Source organism: Spea bombifrons, chromosome 1, assembly GCF_027358695.1.
Source record: "Spea bombifrons isolate aSpeBom1 chromosome 1, aSpeBom1.2.pri, whole genome shotgun sequence".
Taxonomy (NCBI): Eukaryota; Metazoa; Chordata; class Amphibia; order Anura; family Pelobatidae; genus Spea; species Spea bombifrons.
The window spans coordinates 102,149,262-102,167,440 of NC_071087.1; the positions used below are offsets into that span (position 1 = coordinate 102,149,262).

Genomic DNA, 18,179 nt, shown 5'->3' on the forward strand with positions numbered 1-18,179 from the left:
TTCAAGTTTTCTGCTTTAAATTAGCATTTTTGACATTTTTAAGCACTCACACCCTACAGCAAGATTTTTGGTCAGTAGCAAAGGTTTTCTAAAACAGACAATGCCACTTTTTTAAAATTGCTTTATTTTTTAACCAAATGTGGGAGAAAGTTACAGAAAGATACAGGGATAAAGATCCCTACAGTCTATCATGATAACTTCTCAGTAGTTTAAGCTGTAAGAAATCCCATACAAAGGTAATCTACACACAAATGAAACATCAAATTAATCACAGAGCCCTGTATTTTCCGAATATTGGCTCTCCCAGAGGTGGCAGTAGCAGTGCATTTTTTAGAAATAATACATGTTTAACAGTATTGCCATCTTCAGCGTGGTCTATAGCTACAATTCACTTAATTTCTGACATATCTGTTGTCAGAATTTTCTGCCAGGTAAGTCCATCTTCTGCTAAAAAATATTTTTATACATCTTGTTAATTGTTCATTGTGTTGTAAGGAACTATGTTCTGTAAGCACTCTTTTGTTTTAGGGATATTTTTTATTGATTTCAATACAGTTTTGGTGCAAACTGATGTGGCGGGGTACAGCATTTCACAGATTTTTCACTTTTGCCAAATATTGCTTTTTTACAGAAGTATACACAACTTGAACCCTAAAATAAGCAATGTGTATGTATCAGAAGCCCAAACTATATGTATACTATGGGAGCAGCTATCTCATCTTCCTGTTCTTGGGATCTTCATGGTTATTTATACCCATTGTGTTATATCTCAGCTGTTGTTAGATTTCTGATTGTTGTGTATTCGTTCAGGCAGTCTTTGTAAGCGTGAATGAGGAGGTGGGGAGAACCTCCGGACAGTGTGCTTATCTGATAATGCTGATCCTGTCCCAAGCTACCACTGCTCTCAGCTTCCGTAAAGTCAACTTTTAACCGCAACATCTCCAAAAGAATTATACTGATTTATAAATAAATCCCACAAGCTACTGTCAGCTTTAATAAATTAGTTTACTTATGCTAAATCTGTGATACTGGCATTTTCTTTTTAAACCAATCACATTTTCCCATTCTGCAACTTGGTATGCGCCAGTAGCAAAAGGAGTTGGGTGTTGAATCGGACATTGTATTCATTATTGCCAACATTCACATATATAACTTTACCATGTTGAAACGTAGTTATCTAATATAATATGATATATAATAATATATGCAGCTCAGTTTTCTGTTCTCTTGCATGGTTCCTTAGTATTGGGCAATATACAGTGTAAATGCTATTCCTGAAACATACAATGTAACGGGAACCAAGAAGTCCCTATTCATCGCTGCCGCCTTCCTTGTAGCGAAGATGGGTAACCGCTTTCATTCTTGGAGCAAAGGAGATTCTCTGGGGGAAAAATGAACTCCCAAAAGAACTCCAACACCAGTCACGACACAACACACCCGTTAGAATGCAAAAGAACACACTTTATTAGCACTGGGCAATGTTTATATAGCCACTTTCAGCAGAGATGGGGAAATTAACAAACAGGAAATTATTAACACAATGAATACATAACATTCTAGCAAGGGATTATCAGCACCAGACTAATCTCATCACACATACAACAATGCTGAATACAAAACAGAGGTGAAGAGATAAGGGAACAATTAAATGTACATTAGATAGTGAGTCATTCTTAATACATATCGAAATGGAAACACAAAAATACAAAATATTACAATTTAACCGCTGTAAATCCTGATAATGGTCCTGATAATTTTCATAAAATGGAGATCCAGCATCCCTTACATACTATAAAATGAATGCTGTCGTTTTCATTAATTTTTAATGATGTTATTAATTACTCTTCTTGAAAGTGTCTTTATAAATTCTAGCCTGTTTAACATTGATTAAAAGCATATAAAGTAGTTGTGTATATGATATCACATATATACGTTTTTGAGATATGTATAATAGAATAGATAATTGTACAAACGTCAGGGACCTTATGGCGAGCCTCCTCAAAAGTGTCTCAACTTTTTGCTCACTTGTTCCATTATAAATGTAAAAATGTCTATCTACATATGAGACTAATCCCAGCTTTAGTCCATGTAAAAATGTGAGACAAATTACCTTTTAATTAAATTACTCGTGAGAAAACCGAGAATAATTCCTAGGCCCCTGTGCGGCCGGTATCTCTCTAGGTAGAAGGTACAATGAGCAAGGGGTCTATATTTGGATGAATCCTTTTAAATCTCGTTGAGAGAACTCATGAGTGTTCCAACCTATGCTCAAATCTGGGAACATTTGTTTTAAAACTAATACTATTGTAATTATAGGCTTCTATTAAGGGAAAACCCCAGGATCCTGTTGTGGCTTTCTGTTTATTTGGATTTAGTGAGCCGGAGATAAGATTGCACAGACTTGACCAAAAAGAATGATAGCTACCTCTGTGTTGTTAGCTACCTCTGTTAGAAGTAAATACCTAATTTCATTTACACTGATAATCCGCACAAATAATTCTAGTCGGAAAAACTCACTGTATTTCTGATCTGTTTGGAAATCTCAGTGTAAAATCCCTAGATAGTAGCTTGCGTCATCCTCTGATGTCATTCTGCAGCATACAGATTAAAGTTTGTGAGCATTTTCATTGTGACTAGATACTTTATATGGGGTTTGTCCTCTAGAGGCTATCGGTGGGACAACATGGCTTAACTTTCTATTTTACCTGTATCTTGCTTTCTGAAGCAAGCAAAAATAAATAAATAAGCACAGAGTCAGAATTTAATTTCTAAAGATCTTTCATCTCACTGCTATACTCCAGTGATTGATGTGGCCAATAGATCTGGAGACAAGCCAATATAATAAAACAAAAATAAGGGATGATGCAGCAAACCAAAAGCGACACTTACAAGAACATCAAATATGCAAAGATAAGAAGATAGTGGAAAGGAGTTTGTTTATCCGTATGAGCATTCAACACACTTCAGCAGCCCTCTATTGAACAATTTGTGTTGCTGGGCTCTAGAATGCCACATTTGTTTTTAACAATGTTTCCTGAGACATCTGTATCAATATATAAATTGATATATAAAATAATATATAAAACAGCCGTATATGTCAGTCACTAAATTAAGCCTTATTATCCCCGCCTTATTACTGCCCTATTATAACTTTCCAACCTCTGCCCATCCTCAAACCTGTCTCCTGCCCCCAACGCACTCTTTAGTTCTTTCTTTCAACACTATGCGCAAACAGCACTTTGCCTTACTGAGTATAACATTCATATTTTATTAATTTACATGTGTAATGAGTGAAAATATTTGGTAATATTAGGACATTTTCACCTCGGGTTATTCTAAACTTGTTATATGTGATTACGTTTACTAGCTCATATTCTTAGGAAATGTATGGATTTATAAATGTTATAGTACACCTTCGTGTTGTGCTCCCAGAATATGGGAAAAAGAGTGATCATAATGGCTTTCAGGGTTGAAGAGGTTAATGAGCAAATATGCCATGTTGTGAATAAAGCATTTCCCTACACTGAGCTGCTACATTCAACCATGTTGGAAGCGCTGCTACTGAATAACTGCAGTGTTACATTGGCTGAGGTCTCCAGTATAAAATTACTCAGTAAGATTATAATATATCGTATGAGTACGTGTGTTTTGTCTCTGTTGATTCTACCACAGTTCCAGTGTTTGTTATCATAGATTATTATTATTTTTAAAATTAAAGATTATTCACTAATGTGTTTTGGGCGTAAATGAATCACACTTTAATCACACTTCTCTAATATACACTGCACATATGTTTACTGTTTTTTTTAAAAAACACCTGCTTTGTGCCTAAGAAGGCTCTTAGCAAGTAAAGCTTGGTTGCTGGATAATGATGACCATATCTGGGAAATTTCTGGCTTTACCTTGCCGAAGTCCCCCTCGCGGGATGCAGGTAGGAGGTCCCACTGGTGGTTGGTGGTCCCACTGATGTTGCGGGACACACACTTTTGTTGATGGGAAAGTGGGCAGGGAGTGGGATGTGTCACAACACTGCTCCCATGACCCGGAGTTTCCCCGTGGTAGCCCAGAGAAGCATCGCCCCAGGTATGATGATGTCACATGAATAGAGGAGAAAAATAATAAGTTGTGAAGAGTCTATATGTTCTCTTCCATTTATGTTAGTTAAATTCATGTTTTCAGCTTACGGATTTTGCACTAAAGCAGACGTTTACAGGAAAGTGTCCAAGAGCTGAGTGGTAAACCAAGTTAGGATTAACTCACCTGGCCAGACTTGACAGACGTTGCATGCCGCAATTCATATATTTAGTAATGAAAGTTGCCTGAAAGTGTATGTGACTTCAGCAGTCAAGTCATGAAAGTTAAGTGAAAGACACTTCACATGTCCTTATCCCAAACAAAAGCCTTTTAACCATAGTGTAGGCCAAGGGCCTCACTATTAATCAAATACCGTATTTGCTCGATTATAAGACAAGTTTTTTCAGAGCAAATGCTCTGAAAAATACCCCTCGTCTTATAATAGGGGTCGTCTTATAATCAGACCTCAAGTAGGTCTGCCTATGAGACGACTAAGATCCAGATCCCCCACAGCTGCAGGGGACCTGGATCCGCCTGTCTCCCCCCCCCACCCCACTTACCGGGACTTCTGAGTCCCCGGTGTGTAGCTGGGGCAGCGTGTAGATGTCTACGCAATTCGCTTAGACAACTTCCGCTGCAGCAGGAAGGAGGCGTGGCTAGCAGTGGGGGTTGTCTGCGTCCATCGCGCAGACCTTTCCCGGCTGTCAGAGATCAGAGTTTCCCGCACGGGTCTAGAGATTAAAATGTTCTATGTCATTGAGGTCTATATATTATTGTATCACTTTACTAAATTGTATGCATTAGGTTTTCTCACAAGAAACCATTAACCCCTTAATGACAAAGCCCGTACATGTACGGGCTCAAAATACATTGTTTTCAATGGGTTTAGGGACCGCCCATGGTCCTTAAGGGGTTAATAATAATCATAAAAAATTGTGGTTTTGGAACAAATGATTGTGTGGAGTTCTACTCTTTGATAAATCAAGGTCATTGCGCTATAAAACACATGGGACAGAAAGTTTCTAAAACCAATCTGTTTTATGTTGAAAAGAAAGCGATTCTGTAAATTAAAAACCAGGGGTCTCTGGTACATTACTATGCACAGTCAAAGCAATTTTGAAAGATTGTACAATTCGGGGCTGGCTTAATAACCTCTAGGGAGTGAAACATGGCATTTTTTTTCCTGTGGATTTGAATTCCCTTCATCTGACTTTGAGCTGTTAAAAATAATCTATAGAGGGAAGTTAGATTTTGGGTTTCATACATTTTTAAATTTTGATAGTGTCACATAACGCAGAATGATAAAAAATAGAAATGCCTTTTGGATAACAATTTTATTGATTTGTAGCTCCAGCTGTAGGGAAGTATGTCTTGAAAGAAATGCATTTTCTTTCTTACTAAACTTTGATTTCTCATCAAAACAAATATTCTATTTTAATCGGTAAAAAAAAAAAATAAATAAGGTTCCCTTCAAAACCCACAAAGAAAACAAAAGTAAGTGAAGACATTTCGAGGTGGCATGAATAGGAGAATGGGTGGGAAAGATAAGCAAGATGAGACAAATCTAATATTGTATAGTATTTTGGCCTAATACATAGGACACAAACCAGTGATGTATTTTGGTTTGGGTAATGCCTAAACTTTGTGGAGCGGCTGTCCTCTCTGCTGAGTGTCTGGATGTGAGGTCCTGGTGCCTTGAATCAGAAGAAACATGGTGCAGACTAAGGATACGTTAGAGGCTTTGCTGGCTAGACAGAGAACTACATAGAGTAAAAAGAGCAGTAAAAATGGATATCACTTACCTCCCCAAATGGCTCATCAATTAGCAAGGCACCAACCAAAGCTAACTGCCCAACAGTTCAATCTGGCCCTGGTTTTGTGGCAGAGGGCTACCCAGGCCTAGTGGCCAGCCATAGACCACTAAATATGGTTACAATTCAATCCCCAAGACAGATAAGTATGTCTACAGTTTAGTCCGGTTCCTTTCCAAGACAATTGTTAGTAGGCAGTGTCTGTGGCAAGTGCTTAATGTACAAATCAATGGGGAATGAGTTCATTTTAGGCAGTTTTTAAAACATCTTTCAAATGAATATCAATCTAGTTACATTGGAGCTCAATGTATTGTTGAAGCTGTGGCAACCAGTGTTAAAGAATAAGAGTGTCACGGAATGGTAGAATGTACATTACATTTTGAGCACAGAAAACCAATAAGGTAAGTACAAATGCCTAGCATAGATTACCGTGAAACCAGCACGCAGGGCAAATAACTATTCCAATGCAAGAAAACACTAAATTGGCGTACATGAGTTCTGGTCAGTTTCACAGGTTGGCTGCTTGACCTGTGTGTGTGGCTTTAGATTATTTTCTGTGCTGTCATTTCCAGGATAATGGAGGTTTGAAGAAACAGTGATGGAGAGCCATAGAGAAACCATAGAAATAACCTGTCCTCCTTAATAAGCCATAGAGCAACTCTACAATCTACTTGAAGTCAAGCCTTAAATAGGGGTTACCACCTATAAATGAAACAATATTAAAAGTATAGATCAAAAACAACAAAAGATTTTGGCAAAGCTAATTAATAAAACTGAATGATGTCAAAATGCATACATTAATCGTAGTATACATCAACAGCAAAAAAAAGAGGTATGGAGACATCGAAGATAACAACCTGAAGTATTTGCTATTCTTTGCTACGAGGGTAGAAAAATACAGCTACACATGCATTTACATCCAACTGACTTTCACTCATACCAAGCAGCAAATTACTATTAAAATAAAGATTAAATAGAGCAGTCATAGAAAGTGAAAACAAGAACAAAAGAAGTAGCGGATCATTGATTTCATCAGATGTACCTAATATTTAACCCCAAAGCAACCAGGGAGAATTGTACTGTTAGCCATGACAATAACTTTTTTTGCTAAATGGATTGAATTACATTGCAAGTATTCACGCTTACTTGGGTATCTTCTTCAATCATATTATCTAATTCAATGCATTTAGCCAATAAAAGTGTGATCTAAACAGAATGATCTATGTTAAATGGTGAAAATGAGAGCTAGTACTTGAACACTTATGTAATGCCGGCTGTCAGAAATGATCTCATACCACCAGGGACAGGAAGATTGACAGCTTTGTATGATGGAGGAAGTGGAAGCACAGAAACAGATTTACGTGATATATAGAAGTAGGAATTGTCAGTACATATAAAATAATGTATCCATTCACTTGAGTAGACATAATTATTCCTACGATTATGTCCCTTTTTAGATATCTGCAGTGTATTTATTCAACGGGATGGGTGTTTATGTGTATGAGTTTGCTCATGAGCTGGGTCGCATTACAAAGAGGTAAGAAAGATGGAGAATGAATACAGATTTCCCATTTTTTTAAGCCAGACAGACATTTCTAACATTTCACCTCTTTGTAATTTTTCATCTACATGGAAACTCAACACATCAAATGCCAAATAAAACTCAACCTTGTAGACTATAACCCTACTGAAATCTAAAGCAAGCACCATAACGCACACTACTGGTCTTATACATTGCAAAAAAATATATTATATGTTTTTTTTTGTTTCATGCTTGCTAGATTAGCAATAGGAGACAGCCAATTCTAACTGGTTATGTCATTTAAATAAAATGTTTAGTTAGAGAACCACATCTTTACATCATGTTCGTCCCCAGCTGTTGTAAATATGTAACACGTTCATTATGCATGGCCAAATATTTCCTGAGGTCATATTTGCTTTTAGTGCACAGATATTTACATGTTACACATTCTTTGTACTTTCCGTTATCTTCACTTAGTTCACAAAACAGTTACTGATATTAGGAAAAAAAAAACATCTTGTCACTCCTTTTAACCTCTCTTTACCACAAAATTCCACAGTCGTTAATGCAACTGTATTATTTTCGTTAAAAGTCTATTCCTCATTTTGTTTCATTAAATTTATCAAGCTTTCAGATAAATGACTTCAGATACAGTACATAAAGTTTTAGAGAGAGATTAATAATAAAAAGTAAAATCTAGCCATCAACAGATTTTTTTCTTTGATCCTTATAATGTGGTCAGACACACTCCTATCACGTGGCACTCAACGAAGCTAATTCTTGATTAAAGTGAATTTGTATTTATCTACATGTGTTAGCTTTGCCCTAATAGATTTAATGCTTGCAGGACTAAACCAACAGAAATTGTGAATTTTAAAATTAGAGAGAATAGAGAGTAAATCATTTGCAGGGGTTCAATTGATTAGAGATGTTATGGGATTTGATGCCTCAGGCCTCTTTATGTGTTTTATTTGCAATCCCAAATAGAATTGTATAGGGTCACAAGGGCTTTAGGAGGCATCTACAACCAGACTGGCGCCATTTTGTTCTCCTTTATTTTTATGCAAGACCTTCTGGGGTCATCTGTTTGCATAGGGAGTGTTTTGTCTACCAAATATGTTTTCAGATGCTTTATTTGCTGGGTACTTTCGGCTATTATTTTCCTCCCCCAGACTGAATGTTACCAGTCCTTCCATGATAACCCGGGTTAAAGAAATAGCCATATGTCTTTTATTTTTACATAACAGTCCGCTTAGCTGTTCCAAACACTCTGCAGTCCTGCATGTAGAATGCATTGGGAATTAGATCGGTGAGACATGGAAAGTCTCCCAGGAGGCCCAAAAAATTACATTTAAAAAGCTTCACTTTTAACTACTTACCTCATGAGAGTACAAAGATTTGATGTCACACACTGAACAGAATACTAGGGGCCAAAAAAAGAAGGTTTCGAAATTGAAATGACACAAAGGTACCGGTGTCGTGCCTAATAGTTTTTTCTAGTTTTGCATCTGTGAGTTACAATCATCTTTGATGATACAATCTAGAAATAAACATGTTTCCATTATATATATATGTAATTTGAAACATTATATAATTTATACATTACATTTAATTTCATCTTTATGTTCCAAACGTGGTTTTATTGAAAAAATACAGTCATTCCTAATGTGTAAAATGTTAATGTTGATAAAATTCTCTAGTTATCAGCAATAGCATCCACATTTCCTGTTTCAGGGTTGTATTACCCGTTCAGCTTTTGATGTGACAAAATGTTATTTCATGTAACTACCCATGTTTCTGTTTTGTATTTAGTTCAATTGTATTAGATACATCTTATTAAGTAAGAATTCATTTGTGCCAAAATTGCATTTAAATTCTGTTTCTCTGGTTTATAAATTCCCCCCCAAGTTTGTGCCACCATCCTTAAAATTACTGCTGGATCCAATTAGATTCAACTTAAGGAGAACAGTAACCTTAAGAAATTATTATTATTATCTTTTATTTATATAGCGCCAATAATATACGCAGTCAGATCGTTAAACAGGAAGTTAAGATGGCTGCTCCCCTGGTACATAAATAAAATGGGTTTCTGGTACAAATATATTGATTATTTTAACATAGGTTTATTGTGTTCTGAACTGTAAACTGTTGGACTTTTTTTAAAGTGTGTTTCTTGAGTGAAAGTATATTTTGGGAAAGAAAATGTTAACCATGGAGAATTTTCATTTGCTAGAAGGTCTGGCGAACGATCTACTGTGCAGTATTTATAACACATTTATTAATGGCCATAAATTATTTTTACATCATTTTTATATAGCCTGAATAATGAAAAATTTTCAAAAGAGTTCTCAAAATCCCCATACAGTTCTGCTTAATGCTCCAGAGAAGGATTTGCATTTTTCAAACAATTATAAAACTAAGATTATTAACAGATCTCATAACAAAGCAAACCAACTAAGGCATAAATCTCCATAGCTATTTTGAAAATTAGATGAAAAATCCTCAATGTTTACAATGACAACTTATCCACTGAGATTTATATTTATATAATATGCCCCAAATCACAATTCACGCAGATGCCAATTATGTAACATATGCCCAATAAAAAAAGTTTGATGTTTTTCCACTTCTTTTTGTACTTCAGGACAATAAATCCTCAACTAATTGATCGTACGTTAATAATGTAATACTTTTTGGAACATTTTATGACAATTTACCGCTACAAAAAAAAGGATAGCATACATTGAAGTGCGAGCACATCTTCTGTATAACCCAATGAATGGCGTATAAAAGCCAGCAGCCAGGAGAAAATATGTATAAAGTCTTCTCTTTATAACAAATGATATATCGCAGTCTAGGAATATCCACAAAAGATGTGCACAGCCAACCCGTTGAATTTATTATTGTGTTTGACTATCACTAATTTCTTCAGGAAACCTTAACAAAAATATAATGCTAAATTAGCACAGCAGTGCTACTCTTGATTGCCACTGGTTCAAGTGGTCTGATGAGCACTGTGCACCAGTGGCCCCCAGTGTTTGGAGAATGCAAGGTATCCTCATTGACTTTAATGGACCCTCAATAATAAGGATGCAAGGCAACAGACAAATAAAGGAGGTTACTGCCAAGACAAGAGGGCGGACAGTGATTTTTAATCTCTACCCTTCTGCGTAGATGCCCCAAGGAGCTTTAATTTTTTTATAACCAGCCTTCCCACTGTAAATGAGATGTGTGTGAGGGAAAGCACAGTTTGGGGTTAGTGCCTCTCATAGAGTATTTTATGAATTTAAATGAATTTAGCAGGGGATAGGTGTGAGGGAAAAAATACTTGGCCACTATACACATCAAGATTAATGTAATTTCCCTACTTTACACAGATAAAGGTCCTTGTTAATAGGATGTCCTGTGGATTGTTATTTATTTATATGCAGTGTGTGTACACATCAGATGACCAAAGGTATGTGGGCATCTGACCATCACATCAATATAAGCTTGTTGGGCATCTCATTCCAAATCCATGGGCATTAATATGTTGTCGGTCCCCCTTTTCTGCTATAAAAGCCTCCTCTCTTCTGGGAAGACTTTCCACAAGATTTTGGAGTGTCACTGTGTGATTTTTGTGCCAATTTAGCTGAAAAATATTTGTGAGGTAAGGCACTGATGTTGGCTAAGAATTCATCTCAAAAGGTGTTAAAGTCAGGGTTTTGTGCGGGACAGTCAAGTTCTTCCAAACCAAACTCATAAAAACCATGTCTTTATGGACCTTGCTTTGTGCACTGGGGTACATGCTGGAACACGAAAGGGCCTTTTCCAAACTAGTGCCATAAATGTTGTAGCATTATGATTTCCCTTCACTGAAACCAATGGGCCTACCCCAAACTCTGAAAAGCAGCCCCAGATCCTTATCCCTCCTCCACGAAACATTACAGTAGATGCTTTGAGTTCTGGTAGTTAATGTTTTCCTGACATTCACCAAACCCAGATTTGTCCATCAGACTTCCAGATTCATCACTCTGGAGAATAAGTTTCCACTGCTCCGCGGTTCAGCGGTGGTGTACTTTACATAACTCCTGCAAATACTTGGCATTGCACACGTAAACAAGCAGTTTCACTTAAAAATACTGCCTGTTTACTTTCGCAATTACTGCTACTGCTTTTGCAAACATGCTTGTGTAATTTCACACATGGACTTTCATAAAAATCAGTAGAACAGGTTCAATATAACCCTAGCATGTAGGTTCAGGATTGAATGTAAGAGCGCTTCAAAAGGGAAGGGAGTGAGCAACCCTACAGAGAATTGCACATAAACACAGTCTGAGGGCACAGAGGCAACGGAGGACTTCAGTTTTTATACAACTGCAAAATACATCCATGTGACATGATCCCTGCTGAGAGGAAAAGTCCTTTTTTGTCTATACCTTCTTCTCAAACCATTTCCCAGAACCAGTTTCTACCACGGAATAGGAATAACAGAGAATAACGAGAATAATGGTCATTCATATAGTGAGAACTATGACTGATCCCAGCAATCATAGTCCTTCCATGAGCACCAAGCCTGCTCTCAATATTAAAGAGATATTAGTGAAATTAGAGACCCACACAATTGTGAGTGACAGCCCCTAGTGTGATGACCTGGTGCTTTTTTCAAATCACCATTGGTGTCCCTGCAAGGTCATCTGATCTCATTTCTGTATATTTTTTGATCCATGGAGCAGCTCGCACCTGCTCCTTAACCAAACTTTTGTTCTAGATCTTCATTTATCTTTAGGTCTATTCCTCTTCTAGGCATCTCTGTAAGAAGTTATTAAAATGCCTACAGTAAATAAAATATTGCATGGTCAGTGACAGTGTTATTTTATTTACTGCTCTTGTGTGACTATAGCAACCTCAAGTTGTAGAAGTAGACATCTTTTGTAAATGTTAAACTGGAGAGAATATTCTTTCTACACAATCTTAACTCTTAGTTTGGGATAACTCATCAGTCTATGAATGTGACCCAGATGATACCATAGGGGTTTGATAATAGTCTCTTTGTGTTCAAGAAGAGACATTGTCAAGAACTGATTAGTCTATAGGTTTATTTCATGCCTTACTTTAAACAATAAAGTCAATATCTGCCCTGTCTCTTCAGCTATAAACCATTCACTGGTCTTCATTTCAGAAACTCATTGAGATTTCGGTTATAAATTATCTTATCAGGTTTATGGGAAGTTCATAATAAGCTCCCGGCGGAGTGGAATAAAAAACTGAGAATGATGACATATAAATATTAAATAAAATGTGAATTTATGACACACAGCACCTATCGGGTTGTACAGAACTCCAGACATTTTTTTCTTTGCAAGTTCTGGTCTGTGGTCAACCTCATTTAAAAAACATCAATTGCAATTTGCCAATTTTGTTTTTTTCTAATAAGAAAGTCACTGAAATACTTGCTACTCCTGTAAGGAGAGCTTATAGCGGCTCAGACTTAAAACTCACGATATATGTATATACGCTTGTGTGAAAAATGAATGTCCGCAAAGCCACTGCTTAACGTAAGGAAAACAAATCATAACACTAATCCGAATACTTGGGAACATAATAATTTACTTCAATATTTTGAATTTTAGTACAAATCATAATTTAAGATTAAATAATTGGGCTAAATTAAAGTGTACCTGTCCTGGGGAAAGTGAAACGGTAGACCACTACAAAATGTAACAATCCGTATTTAATACAAGCCAAGGAGCAGATTTGTAGTTATTTTTTTATTGTAGGGAAAAGAAATATTAAAACATATAACTATGTATATGTCGTTGGCATACATGTATGACCTCTATATATGGCAAGTATGCAAGTTTCTTTTAGCCAAATGTAATTTGCAACCACATAACATGCTAAACCTAGAGATGCTGCAGAATACAAATTGTGAGGTTTTTGTTGTTCCTGTATACATCCAGTCAGTGGAAAAACTGGTGAAGTTGCAACTTTTGGATAAATAAATCAATTTTTTCTAACCCTGGATTGTGTTTAAATATATATATATATATAGTTTTGTTGAGTAAAATTTTCAAATTTGGATCCCATAACATCCCAAAAACATGTCAAATCTATGTATGTGGGACTTGGCTATATTCAGGAAATGTTGACTACAATATTAACAGCTGCAGCACCCTGATGATGTACGTGTGGCCAACAGTTGGATATGCGTGGCATATGCAGACATATCCAGCCGGCAGCCACACACTACAGCACCCGTTATGCCTCAGGTGAGTATGGGGCGCTGTCAGCCTGGTGTGGAGTGCCAGATGTGTCAGTGTTTCATCTCTAATCGTTGGTAATATGACTTTGAAAGCATATCTGTCATCTAAAATCAAACAAAAAAAAACACAGTATAAATTTCTGTATCAAAAACACTGTAGCTTGTGTTAGGCATATTAAGTTGAGCAATGTAACTTGGGAGAATTAAGACACATACTGATATAGAAGTGACATAAATGTATATCCCCATCTTCCACGACGAAGCAGCAAACATACTACGTTGATTTTATCTTTTTTAGGTGAATACTTTGATGTATCTAAGGGCTGTAGGTCCTGTGATGCCCCCTGCTATAAATGCACTGGACCTGGCAAGCAAAGTTGCATAGCTTGTGCCATTACAAGGTAAGCAAATCTCCTTTGTCATTATGTATATTGAATTATTCTGCTGCAAAGTGATACAGTCAATACAGTGAAAATTAGAATGTCAAGTATACTAATATATATATATATATATATATATATATATATATATATATATATATATATATATATATATATATATATATATAATATACAGAAGCCTTTAAATGGCCACGTATTACTGCTCTCCACTATATGGAATATGGTCCTCTATGGTGATTTTTAAACTTGTTCACCAAGAAGAGAAGATTAACCCTTTGTCACTGTGTACTGTTTTTAGTGATAACATAGAACTACAAGTGAATTTGGTGAAACTAATGATTTGCGCTACAACATTTAATACTATTACATGAAAATAGCCAAGCTACCATAGCTATTGTTTCGACCTCATTTTAGCTCCTACTGCCTAATTAGGCCATTTCTTCATTGTCGTACTGTCTGTCCCTTTTTCTTCCAAAATGCCTTTTATATCCTTAATGCTACGGCTCATTACATTGACATAGTGAAAGAGTTTTGTCTGGTCAATGGTTTTCATTACAATGATGTCTATAATGACTAAAAGAGGCATCCTTCTTAAGGCCGTTGATAAACCATTGTGAAACAACTTGGCAGTCTTTTGTCTGCTTTACTTGTATGCAGCGGAAGCCCATCCTGCCCTATCACCATCACAATGCATAGTTTCCTCATTTAGAATGGCAGTCAATACACGGGCAGTCCATTCGCTTCACTTCAAGAGTTTCTTTTAATCCTACTATTTGCCTCCTTTGTGTTGTGCTTCTAAAACTATACTTGGTATATTTCACACATATGTTTGTATTTGTGAGTTTTATATAATTAGAAGCTTGTAAAACAAGCAACATTGTATTTGAATTGCAGGGCAGGAAAATCAAGGAATTGTACAAATTGATTGGATTTTAGAAATTCCGCATGAAAATTAGATCAACGCTATGTATTTTAATGCAATTTGCTTCAGTTGTGTGTGAAACTAAATTACAGTAAAATTCTAATTGATTTCTTTCTTTTGTATAGAAGTTTTATTTTATTTTTAGACACAATAGTGATGATTTTTTAGCAGGATCAGGCCAGGTTGGTGACCAGATTGCTTTTAGGGATATGTATACATACGCCAATGGACTGTTATATCTTTCCATGAGTAATGAACCAGGTTATCATATTGTTGCTCACAGGAATTGGGGACTCAAATACTCAAACAATGCTTACAGTCTAGATTGAGGTGATTCACTACCTCTTTGTTAGGAGATTTCCGTCTGAAACTTACTGTATATCCATCATTTGACAACCCAGCAGTCAACTGTAGCCCTGTAGGTTTTATCTGTAGGTTTTATCAGTTTATGGCGGTAAATTTGCTTTGTTTGCTATTGGATGGTGTGGCCTCAGCGTTCATGATTCTAAAATATTTTTTGTTTTCCTCGTTAGGATTTTAGATGATGGGCATTGTGTTCTGCAATGCCCACTCGGCAAATACGAATTAAATCGTCAGTGTCACCCATGCCACCATACCTGCCGTGACTGTAGTGGCAGTGAGCCTGACAAATGTACATCATGTGGGAATGGTAAGTGGTCTGCGACCAACTACTACAACATATTTTGCAGGTCTATAACGCTAATTGAACATATTGCGATAGTCTCACATAAATGTAAGAGTTATGTTTCATCCCAACTAAACTGTTCTCTGTACTGCATTAATTGCAAAAATACTCAGAAACCCCATACTTTATACTATTAGAGCAAAGGTTGACCGCTCTGTTTTATAAGCATCAGGGGTTTAATATTCACACTTGTAGGACATCAAATTACAGTTTGCATCAAAGAAGTCCAGTTGTATAGCTTGTATACACAGAAGACTTGATCTATAGACTTCTTTTCCCTTTTTTAACCCCTTAAGGACAATGGGCGGTCCCTAAACCCATTGAAAACAATGCATTTTGAGCACGTACATGTACAGGCTTTGTCATTAAGGGGTTAAGGAAGTTAAAAAGCCCCTGGTTTCATCTCAGTTTTTCACATCAGAGGTAAATCTTTTTGAGCCTCACATTTGATAGCAGTAGTAATAGTACCCACTGACAACAACAACAGCTCTAGGTAGCTCCTAGAATAAAATGTGACAAAAATATACGCATTTCTGCATTTCCAAAACAGATTGATTAAAGACCTCTCTTGCACAGTGAGGGGTATTATCTGTAACATCAAGGGAATTTACCAGCATTAACTTAGATGAATAAAGTGTTAGCAGCGAGACCTTGAATTGTTTCTATGCTTTCTTCTTATTCAAGCAGGAAACCACTTATTATATTCATTTGTCTCAATGTGAGAAATATAAATGTTATTCCCAGAGTTCACCTCACAAGATGAGATTTTGCAGTATTGTGACAGGGCACCTTGTTTCTATTAGCCGGGCCATGATGTTATAGAAACAGGTCTCTCTCAATTTTTCAAAAGCAATGTGAGAACACTTTCTAGACGCAGCTGTGCATACGATTTAGAACATTCATAAATTATATAATAAATAATCCAATTACATAGTTTAAGTCCATACAGTTTTGAATGAGTTAACAATGTTTCAATTATTGCTTGATCTGACAAATTTTAGATTTAAAAGTATAGCCCTTCATAAAAATGATACAGTATATTGGATCCCAAATAAGATATGCTGTGCTGCTGCCACCTAGTGGCCAGGGGATATATTTGCACTAATAGTGGTATTATGCCATCCAAAAGATGAAAACCAGTAACAGAGATATATTATAATCAATAGCTGAATTGTGGTGTAATATTATGGTGTTGAAATAATGTGTTTCCCTAAATTCATATGTTTGGCAATTTATATGTATTTCTGCTTATTACTAACATAATCAGCTGTGTGTGTCTCATTTAGCATATTGGATGCGCAAATGTTAGCATAACATACATCGAATTACATTACAATACTAGTTGTATGCTAAACTGACAATCATTATAGTGATAATAATAATAACTTTAAAAAAATGTAATATTAAATGTGATGATTCCAATATTATTTCTGGAATAGCACAGCTGTTTTATAACATGTTAATTCTACAATGACTGGAATACACACAACTAGATGACAGATTGGGCCATTCAATTGGCGTGTGTGGTTTGTGTGTCTTACGCGTAACAAATTTTTATTGAAAAAATAACCTATAAAACATTTCTGTGTACTTCAAGTGTGACCAATCAGCATTTCAATGATCTTTTTAAACTAATTCTTTGATGTTGAAATGTTGAAAAATGCTGTACATCTATAAGACGGATTGAAGAAATACTAGGGGAAAAAAGTCAAAAAAAAAAGGTTATATTATGAAAGGTGGAGTTTCTTTATTTTTTATTCTGTTTTGAGCTTTTTTTTTAACCCCTTAATAACAAAGCCCGTACATGTACGGGCTCAAAATGCATTGTTTTCAATGGGTTTAGGGACCGCCCATTGTCCTTGAGGGGTTAAAGAGCATCTCCTGACTCAAAACCAAAAGTGCATCCCCCAGCTCTGCCTGTATTGGTTTGCTGTTATGCGAGAAAAGTAGAAACAGTTGCGCATGTCATGACTTGGACTCAGAAAAGAGAATAATGAACTTTCTGAACTACGGGAAGTGAAATAAGGGCGGAATTCCATAATGGCTTAAATTGCTTTGAACAGCTGTCATTTGATTGAGCTAAATGAGGATAAATTAGTGTTTTGATTCCCTGTTTTTCTCACCTAGATGAAAGTGGAAGAATGAGGTTCCTATACAATGGGGAATGCAGGGATGGATGCCCCAGGGGGTATTACGCTGTAGAGAACACCTGCGCGAGGTGCCCAGATAACTGCGAGATATGCAGCAGTGATTCTACCTGTGTGAGATGTTACCAGGGGTACTACTTGGATGATGACTACTGCCAGAAGCTTGAATGTGCGGATGGTATGTTACGACAAATTTAAAAAAAACATATAAAGATCAACTGTTTCTTGGATTCCACCATTTTTTTCCATCTGTTTCGTGGTAAAAAAGAGCTCATCCATATTTTTTTTTACATTAAATAAGCTGACGCTGAAAGGCAATAAATTAAAGAGACAGTTCAAGACCGCTTTATAC

The 18,179-nt window shown here is 36.3% G+C and overlaps 1 protein-coding gene across 1 annotated transcript in view; it reads left to right on the forward strand.

Annotated features, from left to right (window-relative positions):
- The window catches only part of PCSK5 (proprotein convertase subtilisin/kexin type 5), a 151,806-nt gene that overhangs the window by 110,630 nt on the left and 22,997 nt on the right, over positions 1 to 18,179 (forward strand). Inside the window, exons 21-23 of the mRNA XM_053466780.1 lie at positions 13,950 to 14,052; positions 15,508 to 15,644; positions 17,808 to 18,005. Coding sequence (XP_053322755.1) covers positions 13,950 to 14,052; positions 15,508 to 15,644; positions 17,808 to 18,005 — 438 coding nt within the window. The remainder of the gene's footprint in view (positions 1 to 13,949; positions 14,053 to 15,507; positions 15,645 to 17,807; positions 18,006 to 18,179) is intronic.